We start from the raw sequence: 19,830 nt of genomic DNA, 5'->3' as shown, positions 1-19,830 counted from the left end.
GCTGCAGGATGCTGATTGTGGGAAGGAGGTAACCTATATACATGCTTTCATTCCTTTGGGCTCTATTTCCCTCCAAATTTAAGTTCTCAGAGCTGCCTTGCCTGTTAGAACTCGTTTTGCCAGAAATGTAACTGGTTATATGTAATCGGTTACTGAAAAAAACCCAATAAATTGCAGATAATGTTACCGAGTAAACAAAGTGATTGTTAAATTACCAGAAAATGTAATTAATTACGTGTAAATAATATGTTACTTACAAATTTGCATTTCTCCAGGAATTGAATAGAACTGAAGAAGTAGCATTTTCTTCCATCTTATAATGTGATGCAATGATCTTTTTATAATCATTGTCTTAGTACTAGTGACAGAATTATAGAATAGTTGCTAAATCATCAGGCCAGTACTAGAATGTCCCGGTAAAGTCTTAAATCATGCCCTACATTTACCTCGATTTCTCGCTTGCTAAAGCTCTGTGCTCGATAGTATTGATGCTTTATGCATTTTTAGTATTTATTTATTTAGTATTAATATTTAGTATTTTAGTGTACGTTTAAGAACCTCAGTTGGTCCAAATTTCTGGAGTCCCCCACAACAGTGTGCCTCATAGTGACATCGGGGTTTTGGCACGTAAAACCCCATAATTAAATTTTTTTTTAGTCTTCTTTCCAAGACTCCAAAAGACAGAGGGATGTCTGAAAATGGCCTAATACACTTTCACTTGCTTCTGTAGGTAGTATTAACAGTTTCTAAAGATATCATTGATGTGTTTTATGTAGGGTGCTTATCTGCAAATGTTAATTGTAGCTGGTCCATTTTGTCAACGCTAGCCATTGAATTGTGCTTGCATGTGTGTTTTCTTTCATTTCAGTGCAATGGATCTCACAGCAGAAAGTAGGCGACGTCTGAAGCAGTTCACAGAATTCAACAGATGACTTTGTTCATTTCAAAACGAGCCTGTTGTCCCACAATAATTGCCAGTGCCAACACTCACTCTTGCGGGCAGATTTTTCTACGATTTGTACATATAAATTCCTCCTAATGTTTCTTTCTTACATTTCTGTCAGCAAATAAATCCTTTCATTATACATAACAAGACGCTGCCTACTGTAATTGTGCCAGGCATTGAAAGTGTGTTACTTATTGGGAGACGAGTAACACTGGTAGGAAGCAGATGGTGTAGTACATATAGACAACAATGCACATTGCAAAGGCACTCGTTTAACCACTTGCATTGCCCTGCATTGGCAGGCATGCAGCTCACACATGGAGCTGTATGCACAAGCAACCAATACACTTTGGAAAGAAAGCCATTGTGGCTCATTAACAGACTTAGATGGGCTAGTTGGTTGCTGGCTTGATGGAACATCGTTATAACGGCACGTTTTGAGGACAAGACACAGAAAGAATACACACGGCGTCTGTCCTGTGTGCATTCTTTCTGTGTCTTGTCCTCAAAACGCACTTTTATAACCACGTTCGATCAAGCCATTGTGGCTTGTCCACTGCATGAGAGGAAAGGGGGTTAACCGAGGGGCTCTTGTTGGCTTCTCATGATGTCATCCACTGCATGCAAGTTCATTGCAGGGTAATGTTTTGCTCATGGTGGGCCACCTGTCTGGCAGACATTTTCTTGCCTCACCTTCTACGCACGATCAAGTATCACTTGACAGGTCATATTCACATGTCATCTCTTGCAGGGATACTGCCTTAAAGAGAAGTAGAAACATTATGTTGGCAAATGCTCTGTGTCCCACAGGGATATTACACAGTATGTTTTGTCCTGCCAGTGTTTCATGGAAAGTGGTTGATTAAGGTTATGGCCCATGGTGTCCAAATAATGTAGTGTAGAGCCACATGCAATGAATGAGCCGATTGCTGTGCATAGGTGAGTTTAGGTAGACAAAACCATTGGAACTCACTCCGGCTTACTCACAAAATTTATTTTTTGCCTAAGGCTCACTTGAACTCATACTTGCCAAAATCTACTCAGCCAGGCTTTCTCGGACTCAGACTTGTCAAAATTTTACTCAGCAGGACTCACCCAGACTCGGACTCGCCAAAATTCTACTCAGCTGGACTCGCTCAAACTCATGGGTCTGTCTGAGTCTGAGGGAGTCGGCTCATCAGTGAGTTTGTTGACTTACTCGTGTGGGGCTTTAGCAATGGTCTTTGAAATTAAGTAACAGAAATGTGATGAACGGCCATGGCATGACAGCTCAGAATATTGCACACAGTTTTCTGTAAAACATGTGGTAACACACAAACATTTCATTTCAGAATTGCTGCCAAAAGGAACAATCACCACCTTCCTCAGTGTGGCATAGTTTGCACACTTATTTCACGGCAGCTATGCCAACCATTTAGCATAGAAAGAAGGGAAAGTAGAATGCATGAATGGTCTTGCATTGGTGGTACTAAAGCAGATCTGGAGGGGATCTGCAGCTATTATATCTTTATTAAGCTCTGTCCTACCACGTAACACTGAAATTTTTCCACACATTTAACTTGACCTAAAAGAAAGCAGCCTAACTATTGCCAGTCATTATTGCTATATTGCCATATCATATTGCCAGACATTACCATGTCTAAAGAAAAGAGACACTTCACACGAATACGTTTTCTGCCATATTCTGGGCAGATATAAAGATTACATAGAATTTTACATGGATGATTCTAAAACACGAAGACGTCGGTGTGAGGGCCGTAACAAAAAATTGTAAAACAAGTATTCAAATACCATACTATGCCTCTGTTTTCACTGCTGAAGTTTATGCTGTATGGACTGTAGTTACAAACTATCACTGACAAGCAAGAAAATACAATCGTATACACTGATTCATTAAGTACCCTGAAGGCTCTAAATCTGAAATCCGAGTGTGAACCCCTGGTAGGGGATATTTTAAACATGGTGACTTTCAACAAATGCGGCAGATCAATTAATTTCTGCTGGGTCCCAAACCATGTTGGGATACCAAGTAATGGAGCAGCAGATAGATGCGCATCTATGGCAGCATACAAAGACATAATGAACACATTTCCTTACAGAGGTAGTATCCAAGCGATTTGGAAGGACTTGGCGTTAAAATGACAACACGAATGGGACTCTTGCACAAACAACAAGCTACATCTTGCAAAAACCGTGCTTGGCGAGTGGAAGTGTTGTAATCATCAGGAATGTTTTATTGCATTAATTTTGTGCTGCCTGCGGATTGGGCACACACACCTTACACACAATTTTTTACTTGCAAAGGAAGACCCACCAACGTGTGAGAAGTGCCAAGAACTGCTAACAGTTATGCATATATTACTGAAATGCACACATATTGAAACACACAGACGAACGCTGTTGCACAATTTATATAAATTACACCTTACACCCTGCCTTAGCTTTAGGAAATGATACACTAGTACCGTTGCCTGACCTGCTTAAATTTCTATACAACACTGGCTATTTACACATGCTATAGAACAACACAGCTTTCACTGTTTTTCAATTTTATTTTATAACACCTTGTGTTTGGTGCAGCATAGCCTTAGTCACTTTTGTGCCACTAAACCCTATTTACTTACTTACTGTTGAAGTTGGGAGACTAATTTTATAAGCTTAGTTGGTGCGAGGGAAGGAAAGATGCAAGGATGGTGAAACCAGTCCCAAGGTCTACCATGTTGGTAAAATTAATTGGGATGTGTGGCATTTGTCAGTTATGTGTGCTTTGTTCCCCTCTCCTCTTAGTTGTTCGTAAAGCATTAATAAAAATTTATCGCTTTATTTAACTTGTAAACAGTGGGAACAGTTTTCCAAGAGAGAGGTTGATTGAAGAGGAAGTGGGAAGCAACTTCTCAGCACACGGCTGTCTGTTCTGCCTTCAGATTCGGTGCGCTTAGTGCTTTATGGGAAGTTTTTGCAAGCGGAACTACCGTTTCCACTAATTTTCGCAGCATGCACATCAAACATGATGTCTGTTCATTTGAAACTGTTAGAAACACACAAGAATCGATGGGACCCACTTCAAGTATGCTACTGAAAAAACAGCACTAGCTAAGGACCACAGAAATATGGTAGTAAATGCGAGCGACCATATTGTCCGTCTTGCTGTGGCATTGAAGGAAAAGCTACAGGGGCAAAGCTTCTGCACATTTGTTACTGAGCCAAATATTCTAATAAGGGGAGTGAACTGAGCAAGTTGGTATTGATCCATGTTGAAAATTTAGTGCTAGTAAATATGAAGACAAAGGAAGCACACATCAGGAGTGCTTACTGACAGCTAACGGTTTATTTCATAAAAAACAAATCTATAGTAAGACTTGTGCATGTGTGTGGAGAAAAAAGTTATTGCAGCAATAACACAACCAGAAGAAGCATAAATGTCAAAACAGGGCTCCGTCACATGCTCGACACGTGGACCAGATGGCGAAGGAAATCAGCGAGGCTTACAATATAAATAAAATTTTGAATTTGTGTCGCCCAACTCTAGCACTACATGAGAAAGAGCGTCTACATGAGAAAAGTCTTCCTTCGATTTTGTAGTGGTATGACCACCACATTTTCATGTCTTGGTTCAGTGTGTGATAGAGCCCCGTTTTGGTGCTCTCATGCTTCTTTCTTCTGGCTGTGTTATTGCTGTAATAACTTTTTTCTCCACACGCATGCACAAGTCTCACTATATATATATTTTTTTTTTCTTCTCAAATAAACCTTCAATCAGTAAGCGCTCATTGTGTGTTCTTCTTTGTCTTTGTCTTTTATAGTGTTAAATTTTCAACACAAATATTCCAGCAGTGTTTGACAACGTTCGTAATTTCTTGGAGCACATAATTGAGTCAGCGTTGTTGCCACGTGAGTAGGTTTTGCATTCGTCCAAATGCAGAAAAGCAGAAAAATAAGATGCTGAAGTCTTCTTTTCCCCAACCTAAGCTATCGTGGATGAGAATGTGAGACTTCTTTCAGGACAGTTCATTTGTGCACTCTGCCTCCATAGCTTTAATTTCATTGCCACATGAAGTTATCCTCAAGTATTGTGCTGTATGTTTATTTAAAGGTCGATGCTCATCTACCTAGCCCAACTTTGTGCTCCTGCACAATGTACACGTCCATTGTTTCTGAGTATATTCCCTGTTCTGTATAAGAGCCAGTCTGCCTGGAAGAGAAAAAGAGAACACACACAAGGTAAAGGGGCAGATGGGGGCAGCAGATCTTTTGATGGCAAGTCAGAGAAGAAGAGTCTACACCACAAAAAGTTCTTTAGAAATTCGATTTTTCTAGCTTGCACTTCCCCTAACTTATCTTCACTGGGCTGAAGCCACCTGGACGTTTGTATTGCTACTGATAACATTACACATAATGACTACCATACTTAAATTTCAGGAAGTGTCCTTCACATCATTAGTTTATTAATTTTTTCTCTAAAATTCTATAATTACCTTACAATAATTCTAATGTCTGCAATTTATTTATGTCGCTCGAGCAACTATGCCCACTTACATTATTCACTAAATGCATATGAACTTTAAAACCGCCTGCTTCTGGGCCAATACCCTGTAGTGGGTAAGTGCCATTGCTTAGGGACAAAAACTGCAGCATTCCGTGAATTGTCTAAACAGAGTAAATGAGCTTCTCGTGCAGACCGAGACACACTGAAGCATACAGGGACAAAAGGTAAGGACAAGTTGCACTACACGGTTTACCGAGTCCTGAGCAGACTGTCTTAATTCCTAAGCTGGTATACTTAGAAATAGAGCCCGGCCCTGACTGAGCTGTGTAAAGTATGTGGAAATGTGTTGTGGCAACGGGACTTGGACCTTGGCTGAGTGGTATCCTCCTGTGATTCAGCTTGGAGGCAATGCCCATTCGTCAGAGGTCGATGTGACACCTGATGGAGACGAGTACAGCTGCAGAGGTGGCCTGTAAGGTTTGTGGCTAAGGTTTACTTATACCAGCCAGCCATCATGTGGTAGTACCCAGAGAGTCAAGCTGGTGTGGTCATTTAGGCTGGATTAATCACGTTCTAGGCAAGCTGTTCATGTTTATTCCTTTCATGGTGACACATACCCACGAGGTGGACTGGGCACACAACAAAGGAAATATGACCAGCGTGTTGCAAGTCTTTCTCAGTGGCACCACAGTCGATGTTTGCGTCAATGCTAATGAACGTCGCCTATAATATCCTGTAGTTTCCATACAAATATGTGAGAGTCCCACCATATCACTTAGCCTGGAATATAAAGCACAGAAAAGGGGGAAAAAAAACAGGAGTACAGAACACCTATGCTTTGGTTTGCCAAAGTTCGTTGCCAACAATTTACTATGTTTAGAAGCAAGATTACCCTTAATTTTGTGTAAATTTTGCTTATTAACTGTCCAAGCATTCTCAAAGATGTATGAATCTCCTATAAAATTACAAATAATTTTTATTTCTCAGCCTATGGTATTTTTTCAATCTTTCTGGCTTCGGTTCTACATACCTTAGGTGGTCTTTTTAAAGACAGTTGTGTTCACCTCAAGATTTCATTTTATCTCCTCTTCTGCTTTTGTCTGGCCATTCTTGGTAGGACTTCCCAACTTCATACCTGTATTTTCAGCTGATTTACTGTCAGTTATATCGGCCCTATGAAAAGTGAATTCGTCAATCTCTGATGGTTGTTGTAGTAACGGATTCTTTATTTCTATGTTCAGCTCTCACTGCAAATAGTGGTTCACATCTTTCATGTACATTTTCTTCTCTGGTACCTTCTCACTTATTCCTAATTAGATTGGCATGAGTACCTGGCCACAAAGGCTCAGTTATGAATGAGATAGCAGATAGCTTGGTGAGAACAGCCCTTAGTGGTCCTGTTCTCGCAATACTTTCGTTGTCAGCTTTCATAATTGCTGCTATAGGTTTAGGAGGCGTCCAGTAATCCAAGGTTCTTTGAAACCATCATTAACACATTTAACTGATTACCAACCCCACCTATGGGAGTATAAATTTCTGTCCTACTTGAAAAATTGAGGCCCTGTTTGAAAGACACTTTTCTTGCTAAATTCTTAAATTTTCATCTTATGTTACTTTTGATTTATTTGAATTTCTTATTTGTGTATATCTTATTTTAGATTTGACACATTATGTCCGATTCTTAGCCATTTCCCCATAATGGGTATGATCCACTGGTAAATGCAAACCAATCAACCAAGAATGCACAGGAGTGCTCTCTTGAATTTTACCTAATTCTTCCCTTCTCCTTATCCATTTTCCCAAACAGGCCTCCGGGCATCATTTCAATATGTTATTCATTCATTTCCATTCTGTTTCTTCTACCGCTGGATTCATAGTGGGTTGTGCCATTTCATGTGGACCAAACAAATGGGGCTCGTGTCTACTCGCTCTGTCAGTCCACACATTTTTCTTTTTTTTTTTTGCTCCGCAACGCTTAAGCTTGACGCAGGGAGCTGTGCTGCTGGCAGTGCTCATCATGTGTGCACTGCAACCTGCGCTCTCTTACTCAAAAGGGGCGCCCCTGAGCGCCTGCAAGGAGATGGTGCCCAGGCACAAGAAAGGGCCCACCTTCACGCACCACAACTTTCAGGTACGAGTACTTCACAACCAGCTTCTCCTTGCACTGCCATACGAACGTCCTCATTAAGGCAACAGCTACTCTGTAATATGATGGAAATCTGCAGTTTTAATGTGACGCTTTCTTTGTTAATCCCTCCTATGTTTAGTGTGGCTGCTTCTGCTGGGTTGGCCACACTATTCTACATATTTTCCAAGGAACTCAAAGTACTTGTGACATATGTCCTGCAGTTTCTTAAGTCCCTGCAAATAAAATTATTTCGTTTGCCTGTGTAACCACTCATTTGCAGCATTAGTTGCCTCTAGAACACTACCAATCATTGTCCTTCGGGTGTTCTTTAAGATTATGGAACAAATTATAATCTGGAGTCGGGTCAGGCGAATAGGGTGGATAGGGCATCGCCCGAATGCCCAAGGAGGTCAGTTTTACCATTGTTTAACCTGCTGTGTGTGATAAGGCATTCTCATGCAACCGTGTGACAGCTTTGGGGAGTTTTCCTCGACGTTCCTTGATGGTTTGCCTAACTTCGTCAATAAAGCACAGTAATCTGCTTTAATGGTTCAACTCCATTGAAGGTAGTCCACTAATAGAAATTCCTTCTTGTTGCAAAAAACTGCTGCCATTTGTTTCTGTACTGACATTTGCACACTGAACTTCTTTGGCCAGGGAAACTGCTGCGCCTCCATTCTTCAGACAGTTCCTCTGCCTCGGGATCATAACAGTAGATGCATGTATCATCACCTGTAGCTAGTTTGTCAAGTTTGACTCATGTTTTGAAAAATGTTCCAAAACAGTCGCTGACATTTCTGCACGTTTCCTCTTTTATTCAATTGTCAGAAGTTTTGGAATTTACTTTGTTGCAAGCTTTCTCATTTCCAAGTCATCGTGGATAATGGCACCAACTCTTCCACATGATATTTACAGACATGTAGCAATATTTTTGGCTCATGTTCAGCAGTCATCTATTATCATGTCATGGATAGCTTTCACATTTGCAAGCGCAGTGACAGAAACAGGCCTCCCACTGGGTTTCTCACTTTTAATATTGAAGTGACCACTTTTAAAAATGACAGCACAATGTTTATGGTAGCATATGAATGCCTACTGTCATGCAAAGTTTGGGACATCTTATCATGGACCTGCTTTGTATGTTTCCCTTGGGAAAACAAGAACTTGATTATGGTTGTATGCTCTTCCAGACTGAACATTTTGGAGGTGCTGCTGTTTTTGCTTTGGTCTTTAAATAGAATGATAAGCTGAGAACATTGATAACTAATTTTTGCACCACTGAATATAGACAAATTAGCCAATACTCCCTGAAATTTACAGATACCTTGCTTACTTTTCTTTCTGGGTAAGGCTCAATATTTATCAGCACCTCTTCGTACGTGAACGTATAAACAGATAGGCTATCAACTCATACAAACCGTCCCACTCTTATGAAGAAGTGCTGGCATCTTGTTTTCGACATTTCATTTTTTTTTTATTGCAATGGCAATTACATGGACACCTCAGGTGTATTTTTACTGTCGGTGTCGCCGTCATGATGAGGTTTCATGTAAGGCCTAAGGGCGATAAAATCATTGCCGCATGCCACATTCTGTATGTGCGACTGAAAGTGTATGAGGGTGAGCCAGTGATTGTGGCTCAATCCCATGCACGGAACAGAGGAAAGCGGGAAGGAAGCGTGCCATCTTCCATCGGGCATAAGACTGGGGGGAGGGTAGGGAGGGGGAGCACATTCTACTCAGGGCAGTGCAGGCGCCCACCCGCGCCACTGTATCTTGAAACCCATTTGTGACGTAGGCATATCTACCGCGGGGGGGAGGCAAAGTGGTCATTTGCCCCCTGCCCACCCCACTTTTGAAATCCGGGAACACGGCGCCTGGAGTCTCGACCAAGATCACTCAAGTCTACATAAAGGCACTTGAAATCCTCATAAAGGGGATTTGGCCTCTCCACCAGCTGCATGCGGAGTCTCAGCCACAGTGATTCTTCAGCACACTCTTCACAGTTATTTATATAGCACACAAGGTGTACTTGGTTCTAGCTGGTAAATTTCACCACCTCTGCAAGTCTGTAGTATACTCTTTCAAATCTTGATCTAGACATTGGTCCAGGCTACTTGGTCTGCCAATAGTGCAGTTGAACCTCAATAGTGCAATCGAGGTTCCCAGTACTTTCAAGACTGCTTTCGTTTATTTGGCCGTGAATGCTGTTCTCGCAGTGAAACTGGGGCAGCACGAAACGTTTGCTTCTCGCTGCCAGTGCTCTTCATCATGCCAGCTTTGTGACAGCAAGCGCTCATGATTATTGAGTGAGGTGTGCTTATATTTACCTGTGTGTGCATGACACCGTGCTTGTCATAGGTGTATCTACTAGTTTGGGGGGAAGCATGCCCCTCTCCCCCACAGTCATAAGGGAAAGGGAAAAGTAGGCAATTTGCCCCCCTCCCCCCATGCACACATACACTCCTGAAAGTGGGCACTGTCGGCTGCACACTGACAAATACAACAAAACTGAAGAAAATGAGTTACAGATCTGAACAACGAGACATGACTGAGACAGATAAAGCGCTCAGTCACGTCACGTTGTTCAGCGCTGTTACTGATTTTCTTCAGACATGTACCAATCAGCCCAAGTTAGCACGTTATTGAAATACAACAAACAACTGATGCCAAATTTTCTCTCAGAATTGCACCCGTATAGGTACAATATCTTTATTACGTATCCTTGCTTGGGCAGCTAGGATTGTTTTGGGGGCATTGCCGCTACTTGCGGTAGTAGATGACGCATGGCTGGCCACACTAAGCAGTTAGGGTTACCGTACTTAGTGGTGTGAGACGCCTGCGGGACATGCCGTGCAAGCCTGAATTGCTGAGAAAGCTGTTGTTCAGTAGTCCAAAACAAGTTCATTCCACCGTCCCTTCCATCAACCTGGGTTTCTTGGGGCCATCTTACCTAACCATCTTTGAAAGCAGAATCAAATTTGATTTTTATAATTTACTGGTATTTAATTAGTGTTGCTACTTTAATGATTTTGTTGCTAGACTTATTGACATTTTTGTCTGTTTACAGCAAAGTTTTTTATTTAGCAATCAGCTACTTATTTTAGTGACTTAAATGAACAATTGGCAATATTTTAATGACCTATAAGTTAGGAAAGTCGCTTGAAAAATGGCTTTCTAGAACGCAGTCTAATATTCAAAAGGTACATGTAAGTGGCTGAAACTCGCTGCATGACGCATAGGCTCGGTGACCATGATGAACCAACGGTTGCCTTCACATTTGTAGCCTTCACATCAATGTGATTGTGCTTCAGAGCACAGTGGTCATCATAGCCATCATAGTGCTCATAAAATTGACGTTTCTTTACTATTTACAAAACCTATTTGAATGTGTTTAAACACCGCGGGTTCAGTGGTATCACCAAATCCTTTTGATTGGTAAACGTGCGCAAGCATGTCGGAGAGCTAATTTACCAAAACCAAATGGAACGAATTTTGTGTTCAGATTTAGAACACAGCAGGTGAATAAGACTTATCGATTGCATAAAAAAGGCATAGATATCTGAACGGCTGAGCTCGTTCATGCACGGCTGAACAAATCGCTTCTGTAATCTCACAGCTTTCAGACCAATCAGTACTTAATGGCGGCTTTCAGGTAGATCCAGGGTTAAAATGTGGTATTTAACCTGTACAAAGCCCGGGTAATTGTCATCGCTGTGTTAACAACACTCTGCTAAGCACATTCTGCAACCACGAATGTAGAGAAGCACAATAAATTTAGGGATAATATGCAGATAAGTGCATTTTCATGCTAGGAAAATTACGTTGCTTGTGTTCTTTTGAATCGTGCTGTATTTGTAACCTTCCAATCTGAAGGATGAAAAATTTAAGTTGTCATAATCCATTGTGTAAATATTAGAGGTAGGCAATTGAATATAGACTTTTTCAAATATGAATCGACTATGAATATGGTAAGTATCGAATGTAGAATAGAATGTCAAAGAGACAAAAGCAGATGCATATATTTACAGCAGGAATATTTATTTTGGTATAGTTAGGAACACGCTTATACTGAATAGACAGTCAACTATCATGGATAATTGGATCATTTTGAGCACTAAATCACTATAACTGTCATGAAAAGAACTGCACAAATAGCCGCTTGACACCTTTAGAGCCTGGTAGCAAACAAGCTTTCCAAGAATGACAGGCTGCCGTATGACCAACTTTCCAAAAACACAAAATAAATAGTTCTTGAAGAAATATCAAAAGTCCTGGAAAATAAAAAAGCAAACGAAGTAATTGTGTGCCCTAGACAAAATAAAATGCCTGTTACAAAGAAAACATTACTGGTTGTAACATATAAGATAGAAATGCTGCATAACTAGACTGAAAAAAAGACTAATGGGCAGGCCAGAAGCAAAAATAGCCAGTTGTCATGTATTGAACGCAAGAAGGGAAACCAAGGGGCCCGATTTTGTAAGAACGCTTGTGCATATTTGTTAGCCAGAACTATATGAAACCAACAGGTAATGAAGAAAAGGAAAGTGTAGGGAAAATTATGTGTAGTTTTTAATTGAAATGTAAAAATGAGAAACTAAAGGGGAATAGAGGAAAAAACCAGCTTGCTGATGGTGAAAGCCGAAGCCACAACCTCCACATTACGCACGCGTGGCATTACCAGTTGTGCTACGGCGACGACGTCCACGCATTCTTGTGTATTTATGTATGTGCACAAAATCTAACCCAAGGAGTGTTAACCAGCGCTGCACTTCTACTGCAAAACTGAAAACAAAGCTTGCATTAGCAATCTTGTTTCTGTATTGCATCGAAAACTTTATCACTGTTTTACTTCTGATAATTATAATTTACGACGCTTTGTTCAGCAGGTGGAGAACAGTAACCCAACTTTAACAGTCAGTTATTGCATATTTGATCAGTTTTGATTTTCGAAAATACCGAACAGTTCATTTTCGGGTACAAATAAGGTATTACATACAGATTATTTGCATTCGTAACGTCGAATATTCTCCCACCCTATAGCCCTACATTAGTAAAGCCCTCTACATTAGTACCCTACACTACCCTACATTAGTAAAGCCCTCTATACCGTGCTAGTAAATTCACTGTTTTACTTCAGCTTCACGAACATTAGACCAACATGATGCATCTAGGTAATAAGTTACTTCATGTTAACTTATATCAGGGTGTTTCGGAATACCTACGTTCTTAAATTCCACTTCACAGTTATAGCTACAATTTTAGTGACTTTATTGTCTTACTCGATTGACACACTTCAGAAAATATTGGCAACAGTACACTATAATAGTTCATAATGTGCAATTGAAAACCAGATATGTAGATGACAAAGGTAACTTTCACTGGCACATTTTTCAGCCTTTTTTAGCGCAATAGAAATCGCGTAATCCGCAAGGGAGGCGACCTTTACAGCTCGTGCCATCTGGGCCTGCTCTCAGTATGCTTCGCCCAGTCGTGAGCATGAACTTCTTATAACCTCCAGTGAATACTTTACAATAAACCAACACAAAAGTAACACATTAAATAAAAGAATGTGTCATTCTTTATTGGTCTGCAGCCGTTAAAGCAGCATCTACCTAACTCCCCTGCGACCAGCGCTGCTCGCCGGCTTGCCCCACGCCCCTTGGCAGGAGCCCTCCTTGTTAGTCAGGCTTTGTACTAAAACATTCGAAAAACGAACATGTACTGCAGAATTCAGAGGGGAAGCTATGTACAGGTTTACATTAGCACAGCTTCCGTTGGCGTGTCGTCCATGCCGACAGGAATGTGGCGGCAGAGCAATCCTAGGTGGCACTTACTGCAAAGATCACTTACCAATCTGCAAGCCTCTCTCTCTCTCTCTCTCTCTCTCTCTCTCTCTCTCTCTCTCTATATATATATATATATATATATATATATATATATATATATATATATATATATATATATATATATATATATACACACACACACACACACACACACACACACACCAGATGACTGTTTCTCTGGATGATCCAGTTCTTTTAAAACCACGCAAAAGGGACGAATGACTTTACGAAACATTTCCCTTTCTGACGTTTTGGCTGGGGTCCGGCTTTTGTCACTGAAGTCTCTCTGTTTATATATATATATATATATATATATATATATATATATATAAGAGATATGGCTTGCCCCCACTCAAAAAAGGTATGCCACTGATCTGCAATGGGTACATAGTCCGCTTTGCGCTGTGTTTTCACAGTTTAGTTCGCGTTGATGTGAGAGGCAGCACGAAGGTCACTTGCTGCTGCTGTCACACTTCCTCACTCCAATGTTTCGACAGCGAGTTTCCACAGTCATCGAGTGAGATGTGTTTATGTTTGCTTGTGCGCGTGACGTGCACCATGCTTGTTTATTTATTTAGTATGCCTATGTTTACAAGTCTATATGGCCGATAAAACTACCATCCTTACTTCATATAGCTGTACACTAATTTGCCATCGCAATCGATGCTTTGCCTTTTGAGCGAAACTGCAACTTTTTTCCTTTTTTGTTATTTGCTTCGGCTCACCGGGTTGTCTGTTATGCTGCTAATCATTGCGTGGTCAGATGTAGCAGGATAACAGACGACCAAGTGAGCCAGCACGAGTATCAAAACGTTGTGATGTCCTCCTCCCACATGGCCACCTTCTGTGTCATGATGTTACGACACATGTAAATCCTAGTAAATGAAATCGAAACTGGTTCGTAGAAAAGCTACTATAGCAAATTTCATAGAGCACTCTGAGACTTGCTGATCTATTTTCTAAGGTTTCGAGGTTCAGGACATCACTTAAAGCAAAAGTAAAAAAATTTAATGTCTACATGGTGTGTGATAGTGTTAACTGTGCACATGACTGTATATCTCTGGAAACAATGAATAATTCTTTGCATGGCAGCTGGTGGTGGACACTGGTGTCTTGGAAGGCCGGGTTACAATTAGACTTCTTACGCTCAATCAGAGCGTCAAGTTCCGGGGCTTCTTCATTCGTGCCATGTCGCTCAAGGGCAGCAGCTGGGTCTTCTTCCCTGGGATCTTTGAGAAGGATGCGAAGTTCCAGGACTCCTTGTACGTCAACTGCGATGGCCACGAAAAGGTGCCCTTTTCACGGATATCGCCACAACTTTTCGAGCACTTCATTAGGCATAGGGATGGAGACCATGAGCATGATTTGAAATGTGAACAGACAAAAAGAAAGGGAACGCAATTGCACTTTATTACTAGGAGTGCAATGTGCAATTGATGTACTCCTGGTTCATAAACATGTTGTATTCTCCAAGCTATACGTCACGGAGTCCGAAAAGCGCCAATGTTACAAATGTGCGTGAACCTGAAAACACAGACTCGTTCATATGTTCATTATAGTGTAAACATGGTCATATTTCAGTTTGCTGCTGCACTTTTTGATTTTTGCAAGATCCAGGCCCTAATGCTGCTTACTTTATAAGCAAAGCTCGAGAGCATAGCCTCTGATAAGCAAAGCCTCTGAGACAACTATTCAGATTTTGAGTAGTTGAATAGTCAAAGTGCTTTGTTGTCCTGTGCTCCCTTTCTTTGTCCATGTATTCTAGTGCAAAAGTAATTTTGCAATGTATAACCAACTTGCCTAAATTGCCACTTTGCCTCATGGTTTAGCCGTCTTGCTTCTGGCGGCAGGTAACACTTTTCCATTGAAGTGCCATGTGACGATTTTCTTCACTTCATGATTTTTATAGGTGGAGGCGCAGCGTGTATTCGACATCACGAATGCTCCTTTATGAATGCACATGGGACTTGGGGCATTGTTCTTTAGCCTCGCTTAGGAACTGCTTAGGCTTCATTCACTTGTCTTACATTCTCTCTTAGGGATTCACAATGGCTGATGTTTGCATCGTTGGAGACTCTTGCCAGTTTCAGTTCTCTGGCCACTCTAGTCAGTCCGTAATCGATTTCCCTTGATCCCTCATAGATGGCGGTTGTCGTGTGTGTGTCTGCCACTCAAGCTTTTGGAAATTAGAGGAAACTAAAATTAATTTCCTTGAGCTCATTCGACGTTCCTATAATGACAGGAGTTTCCTCTCCTTGTTGCTGTTGGACGGGCTGGACACACCGGGCCAGGAAACTGCTAGAGTGTCCCGCCCAACCGGTCATGCTACCACCTTTCCAAAACATTGACAGTCAAATGACTGGTCTGCCACGTCAGAGATTAAATTATGGGACAGGAAGGATAAATTTGATGCCTATAGAATTGGTTTCACTTGTAGTGGCGTGCATTTACATTTTCTATTACATGCATTGTCTATAGATTGCTTGCCACAAGTGTTGCATTTGTGAAATGTGCTTTGTGAAATTTGTGAAATTCCCTGTTATGTCATTCGATGAGTAGATTTGCTTTTCACCAGTGAGAGTGGGACAGCCTCAACTGATGCCAAAGAGGAAAACGCCTGCCTCATCTGCCGCCAACGTCTCTCTCTCTCTTTGGTGTAGAGTGCCGTGAGCCATGGAGACAGCAAAGACAAGGTGGAGGTTGTGGTCCACTGGAGACCGGAACCTAGGCCAAAGGATCTTGTCCAGGCCATTTTTAGGTAAGGCAGTGTGGATACTTTGGAGCGAAGACCCTGACCAATAACATAAACTCAGTCATGAAAACAGAATCAGTGCACTGACGTCGCATGCAGGAATTCTATCCTTTCCTGCCAATTTTTGGACAATGTTTGAACCAAAAGGGACAAGGAGGCTCTCACAAGATTGCAGTGAAATATCAGAATTACAGGCTAATGAAGATTTTATTTTTAGTTTGGCTCACATAACACTGGATTATTGTGCACCACTGGCTGGGAGCTGGTAGCCAAGATTATGAGTGCATGGCATCCACCAGGCAGGTAAAGAACTGCACTCTAAATAATATTTGAACTTTTTTGGGCTTATCTTGGCCTCAACAACTATTCATCCTATATTTTGCATGATTTGCATTTCTTTAACGCTGCATTTATGGTGCTACCAGGTAACGAAAAGCGTGGACATGCCAGTGTTATGTAGTGCACCTTACAGGAAAGTAGTGAGCACAGAATGTTAAATAAAGGAAGTGCACACAAGATTGATGGCAGTTACCGCTGGAGAAAAGTTGAGCACTAAGGGGTGTAAAATTATGTATAATGTAGTTTTCTTGGTTGTGATACATTGGCTGAACATGATGCTGGTGGTTAGGCAATAGATAATAGTGCTGGATATCTTAGTTCTTATGTTGTTTTGTTATTGACTTTTCTTGTTCTTGGATGTGTCTGTGCCTTACATATCATACCGCACATACAAAGTTAAACTTTATTCGTTTTACAGCGTAAGCTGTTATGGGCTCATTCCAATAGCCATTTTGGTTGGCGATGATGTCTGCCACCGCCGCTGGTATCCATTGCAGCTATTGCCAGGCTCCTACCCACTATGGGGGATTGGCCAAGAAATGTTTGAATTGTTTTGAAAAAAAAAGAAGATTAAGGAGATGTATAAAAATGCTAGCATGAAAAACCTGTATGGCATACATGATTACATCAAGCAGGCTAAGTGACTGACTGTTTGTCACCGTCCCGTTTCAAAGGGGATACCAATAAATCATCATCATCAACAGCACCGTATCATGCCATGGTTCAAAAGATGTGACGTGTGCGCCGTGTAGTCACGATACACGTGTTTACTCTTCGGTACACTTTATGGCACCTCCTTGCAAGGTACGAACCGCTGCTGCAGAAGTAAATCCTAGAGCGCGCTCCGCTACAACCAGGCAACGTCAGGCTCAGCAGGTCACTGTGCAGAGAGCAGCACAAGCCATAGCTTGCCATGAATGCTGGGCAGACAGTTCAGATAGCTCTCGTGAAAACAACACTGAGAGACTTTGCGTGAAGACCCTATAGTGAGTGCTGTGGAAAATGGAGCTCCTCTGGAGCTGTTCCTCTACTGTAGGCTCTGACTGCGCTGGCTGTGTTGCGCAGGCATGTGACATTTTTTAATATAACAGAAAAATGTGCGAGCTTCAGAAATGCTACTTATCTGTTTTATTCCTGGTAAACTTGTGTGCAGGTGGTTGCACTGTTACACATGATTAACGAATTTTCGAATTAACACTTGCACAAAATAATTTTGTGTGCACGTGTATACGTGCCAACTCTCCCGAATTGTCTGGGAGCCTCCCGAATTTCGGTCACATCTCCTGATTGTATGGACGCAACCTTAAATCTCCCAAAAAGTGGCCGCCACTGCACAGCGTGTTTTTTTTTAAACGCCCAGTCGCTATAATGCTATTACGCCCTGTAATATAACCATGTGGGGAAGCAGCATGCGAGCAGTATAGTCATCTGCATGCACCTTGAATCGAGGTAACAGCTGCTGGCACCACCATGAACGCAAGCAATGGACGGGCACTGCCATATTGTATTTTCCGGATTGGCTTGTTTCAGGCTGGCTCAAGCATTTTTAGCAATCCAGTCATTATATGATTGTGGGTGCGCTAGGCTTCACTTGGCTTTGCCAGGTCATTTGTCAGGTCGCTGTATATGCCCCCAAGGGGAGCATATACAGCAACTCTAACATGGTCGAGGTCATCATGAAAGCATGTTGCCAGGACGAAAATTGGCAGGGGACTGTGATGTCTGGGAAGAGCTGATGGAATGTCTGGCCATTTGTTGTTCCTGGTTCGATAGAAAAGCTTTTAAACCACGACCACCTTAAGTAAGGCTCAAGAATAGTTTTTCGTAAGATTATTGGAACAACAGACAAAAAGACAGGTGCCGAAAAAGCCACAGTTTTGTTCACTTGTTTGGTTTTTTGAGCTTTTGAGAAGTTTCGTGATTTGAGTTTATTCCACGGCTTATCTCAGTCGCCTTTATGATCTCTCGTGTCGTCTGATTCCCATGTTTCAGGCGACACGAGCGATCATCGAGGCGGTTGAGATAAGCCGCCGAGGGGTCGATTGTGCCAACATGGCCTCGTTGGGGTTGTCCTAAAAAGAACTTCGTTATCTATGGTGAAGCACTAGATCAGTGGTGGTACAAGACTGCGTTGTGTGTAGACATGCCTGTCGGAGCCTGCCATGCGGTACAGCTTCCTTGTTTCTTTTTCACCCCTCCTTGTGCCTGTCATACATCGGCCAGGTATATAATACATCCTATTTTGCAAGTAAAATTCTGTTGAAAGTTTGCACTTGTGTTCGTCAAATCCCTTGTCCTTTGTCTTTCAGTTTGTGCGCTACAACTGTTTATTATGGATTGCTACGAACTCGCCCAAACCCTTTTTATGTAGTCAAAATTATTCCAGAGTACCTCGTCACTACACTGTGCCTCATAATCATATCATGACTTTGGCACCTAAAACGGCATAATTTATTAAATGTTTATTTAATTAAGCCTTGTATTTTCTGACACTGGCATGCAGGGCAACGGTGGTGCAGACTCACGACATCTACTTCTTGAAGGTGGAAAGCAGAACCCTCCTGTTCGGCGCTGCCGACCCTGCCGTGTTTAGGCAAACGGCGCTCGTGGATCTCCACAGCTACTGTATCACATCTGCAGCTGTTTGGCTTTTCTATGCCTGGGCGGTGTGAAAAGCATCATGGTCTAATGACCAGCTAACAGCCAAAGCACACCATTGATGACAGCCTTGTCGCATGGACTTATAGTTCTGTGCGAATTAGCAACACTTATGTGAGAAATAATTAAACTTCTTTTACATTCGCAAACAACAATCATCCTGAGAACAGAGTTTTAGAATAGGCTATAAGCATAGTTTGTGCGCGCCAGAATTTGTGAGATTTAGTATATAGGAATTTGCAGTCATGCTTTGCGTCAGTCCAAATAAATAATTGTATTCACACATTACGCTTGCAGTGCCACTGCGGCTAACAAGCCAACCTAAATGACAAAATCAAAAATGAAAACCAATAAACTAAAAGCTCTGCTTATAAGCCGTTTGTAGTGTTTGGTGTTGGACGTGCATTCTTCCGCTCAACTAGCAACAGTGAAACATTGTCATCTAAGGCTGTGTGGGAATACATGTCCTGCCCATTATTTCTGCATGTGCCACATGACGGCCAGTCAGTCCATCGTGTCATTTCATTCAACGGATAATTACAGCCGTCAAGAGGCTGTTGTGGCCATGCCCAGGGAGCTCCAGAGGGCATTGTGGTGACGTATGGAATGACCCAAATGAGTTTCTCATGTTGCCTTTCTGCTGCGCTTCTGCCATTTATACACACGCATTGAA

At 41.7% G+C, this 19,830-nt stretch overlaps 2 protein-coding genes across 2 annotated transcripts in view; both read left to right on the top strand.

Moving 5' to 3' along the window:
• Ndc1 (Nuclear division cycle 1) overlaps positions 1 to 1,093 on the top strand; it is a 61,191-nt gene extending 60,098 nt beyond the window's left edge. The window contains exon 17 of the mRNA XM_050186434.2: positions 869 to 1,093. Coding sequence (XP_050042391.1) covers positions 869 to 932 — 64 coding nt within the window. The 3' untranslated portion in view covers positions 933 to 1,093. The remainder of the gene's footprint in view (positions 1 to 868) is intronic.
• Positions 1,094 to 6,401: 5,308 nt separating this feature from the next.
• Positions 6,402 to 19,592, top strand: LOC126539552 (putative defense protein Hdd11). Its single transcript, XM_050186432.3, has 4 exons — positions 6,402 to 7,563; positions 14,501 to 14,698; positions 16,069 to 16,166; positions 19,003 to 19,592. The coding sequence occupies exons 1-4, from the start codon at positions 7,261 to 7,263 to the stop codon at positions 19,169 to 19,171; spliced, it is 768 nt and encodes a 255-aa protein (XP_050042389.1). The 5' UTR covers positions 6,402 to 7,260; the 3' UTR covers positions 19,172 to 19,592.
• Positions 19,593 to 19,830: the final 238 nt, after the last annotated feature.

This window comes from Dermacentor andersoni, chromosome 11, assembly GCF_023375885.2.
Source record: "Dermacentor andersoni chromosome 11, qqDerAnde1_hic_scaffold, whole genome shotgun sequence".
Classification (NCBI taxonomy): Eukaryota; Metazoa; Arthropoda; class Arachnida; order Ixodida; family Ixodidae; genus Dermacentor; species Dermacentor andersoni.
The sequence above is the reverse complement of the archived record's forward strand: the minus strand, read 5'-3'. Positions and strand labels throughout refer to the sequence as shown.

Bases quoted from the DNA above. Each gene is read 5' to 3' on its own strand.
- LOC126539552 (XM_050186432.3), top strand. From the start codon at position 7,261: ATGTTATTCATTCATTTCCATTCTGTTTCTTCTACCGCTGGATTCATA. The intron at 7,564-14,500 runs GTACGAGTACTT...TTTGCATGGCAG, and splicing joins TCACGCACCACAACTTTCAG to CTGGTGGTGGACACTGGTGT. The intron at 16,167-19,002 runs GTAAGGCAGTGT...ACTGGCATGCAG, and splicing joins CTTGTCCAGGCCATTTTTAG to GGCAACGGTGGTGCAGACTC.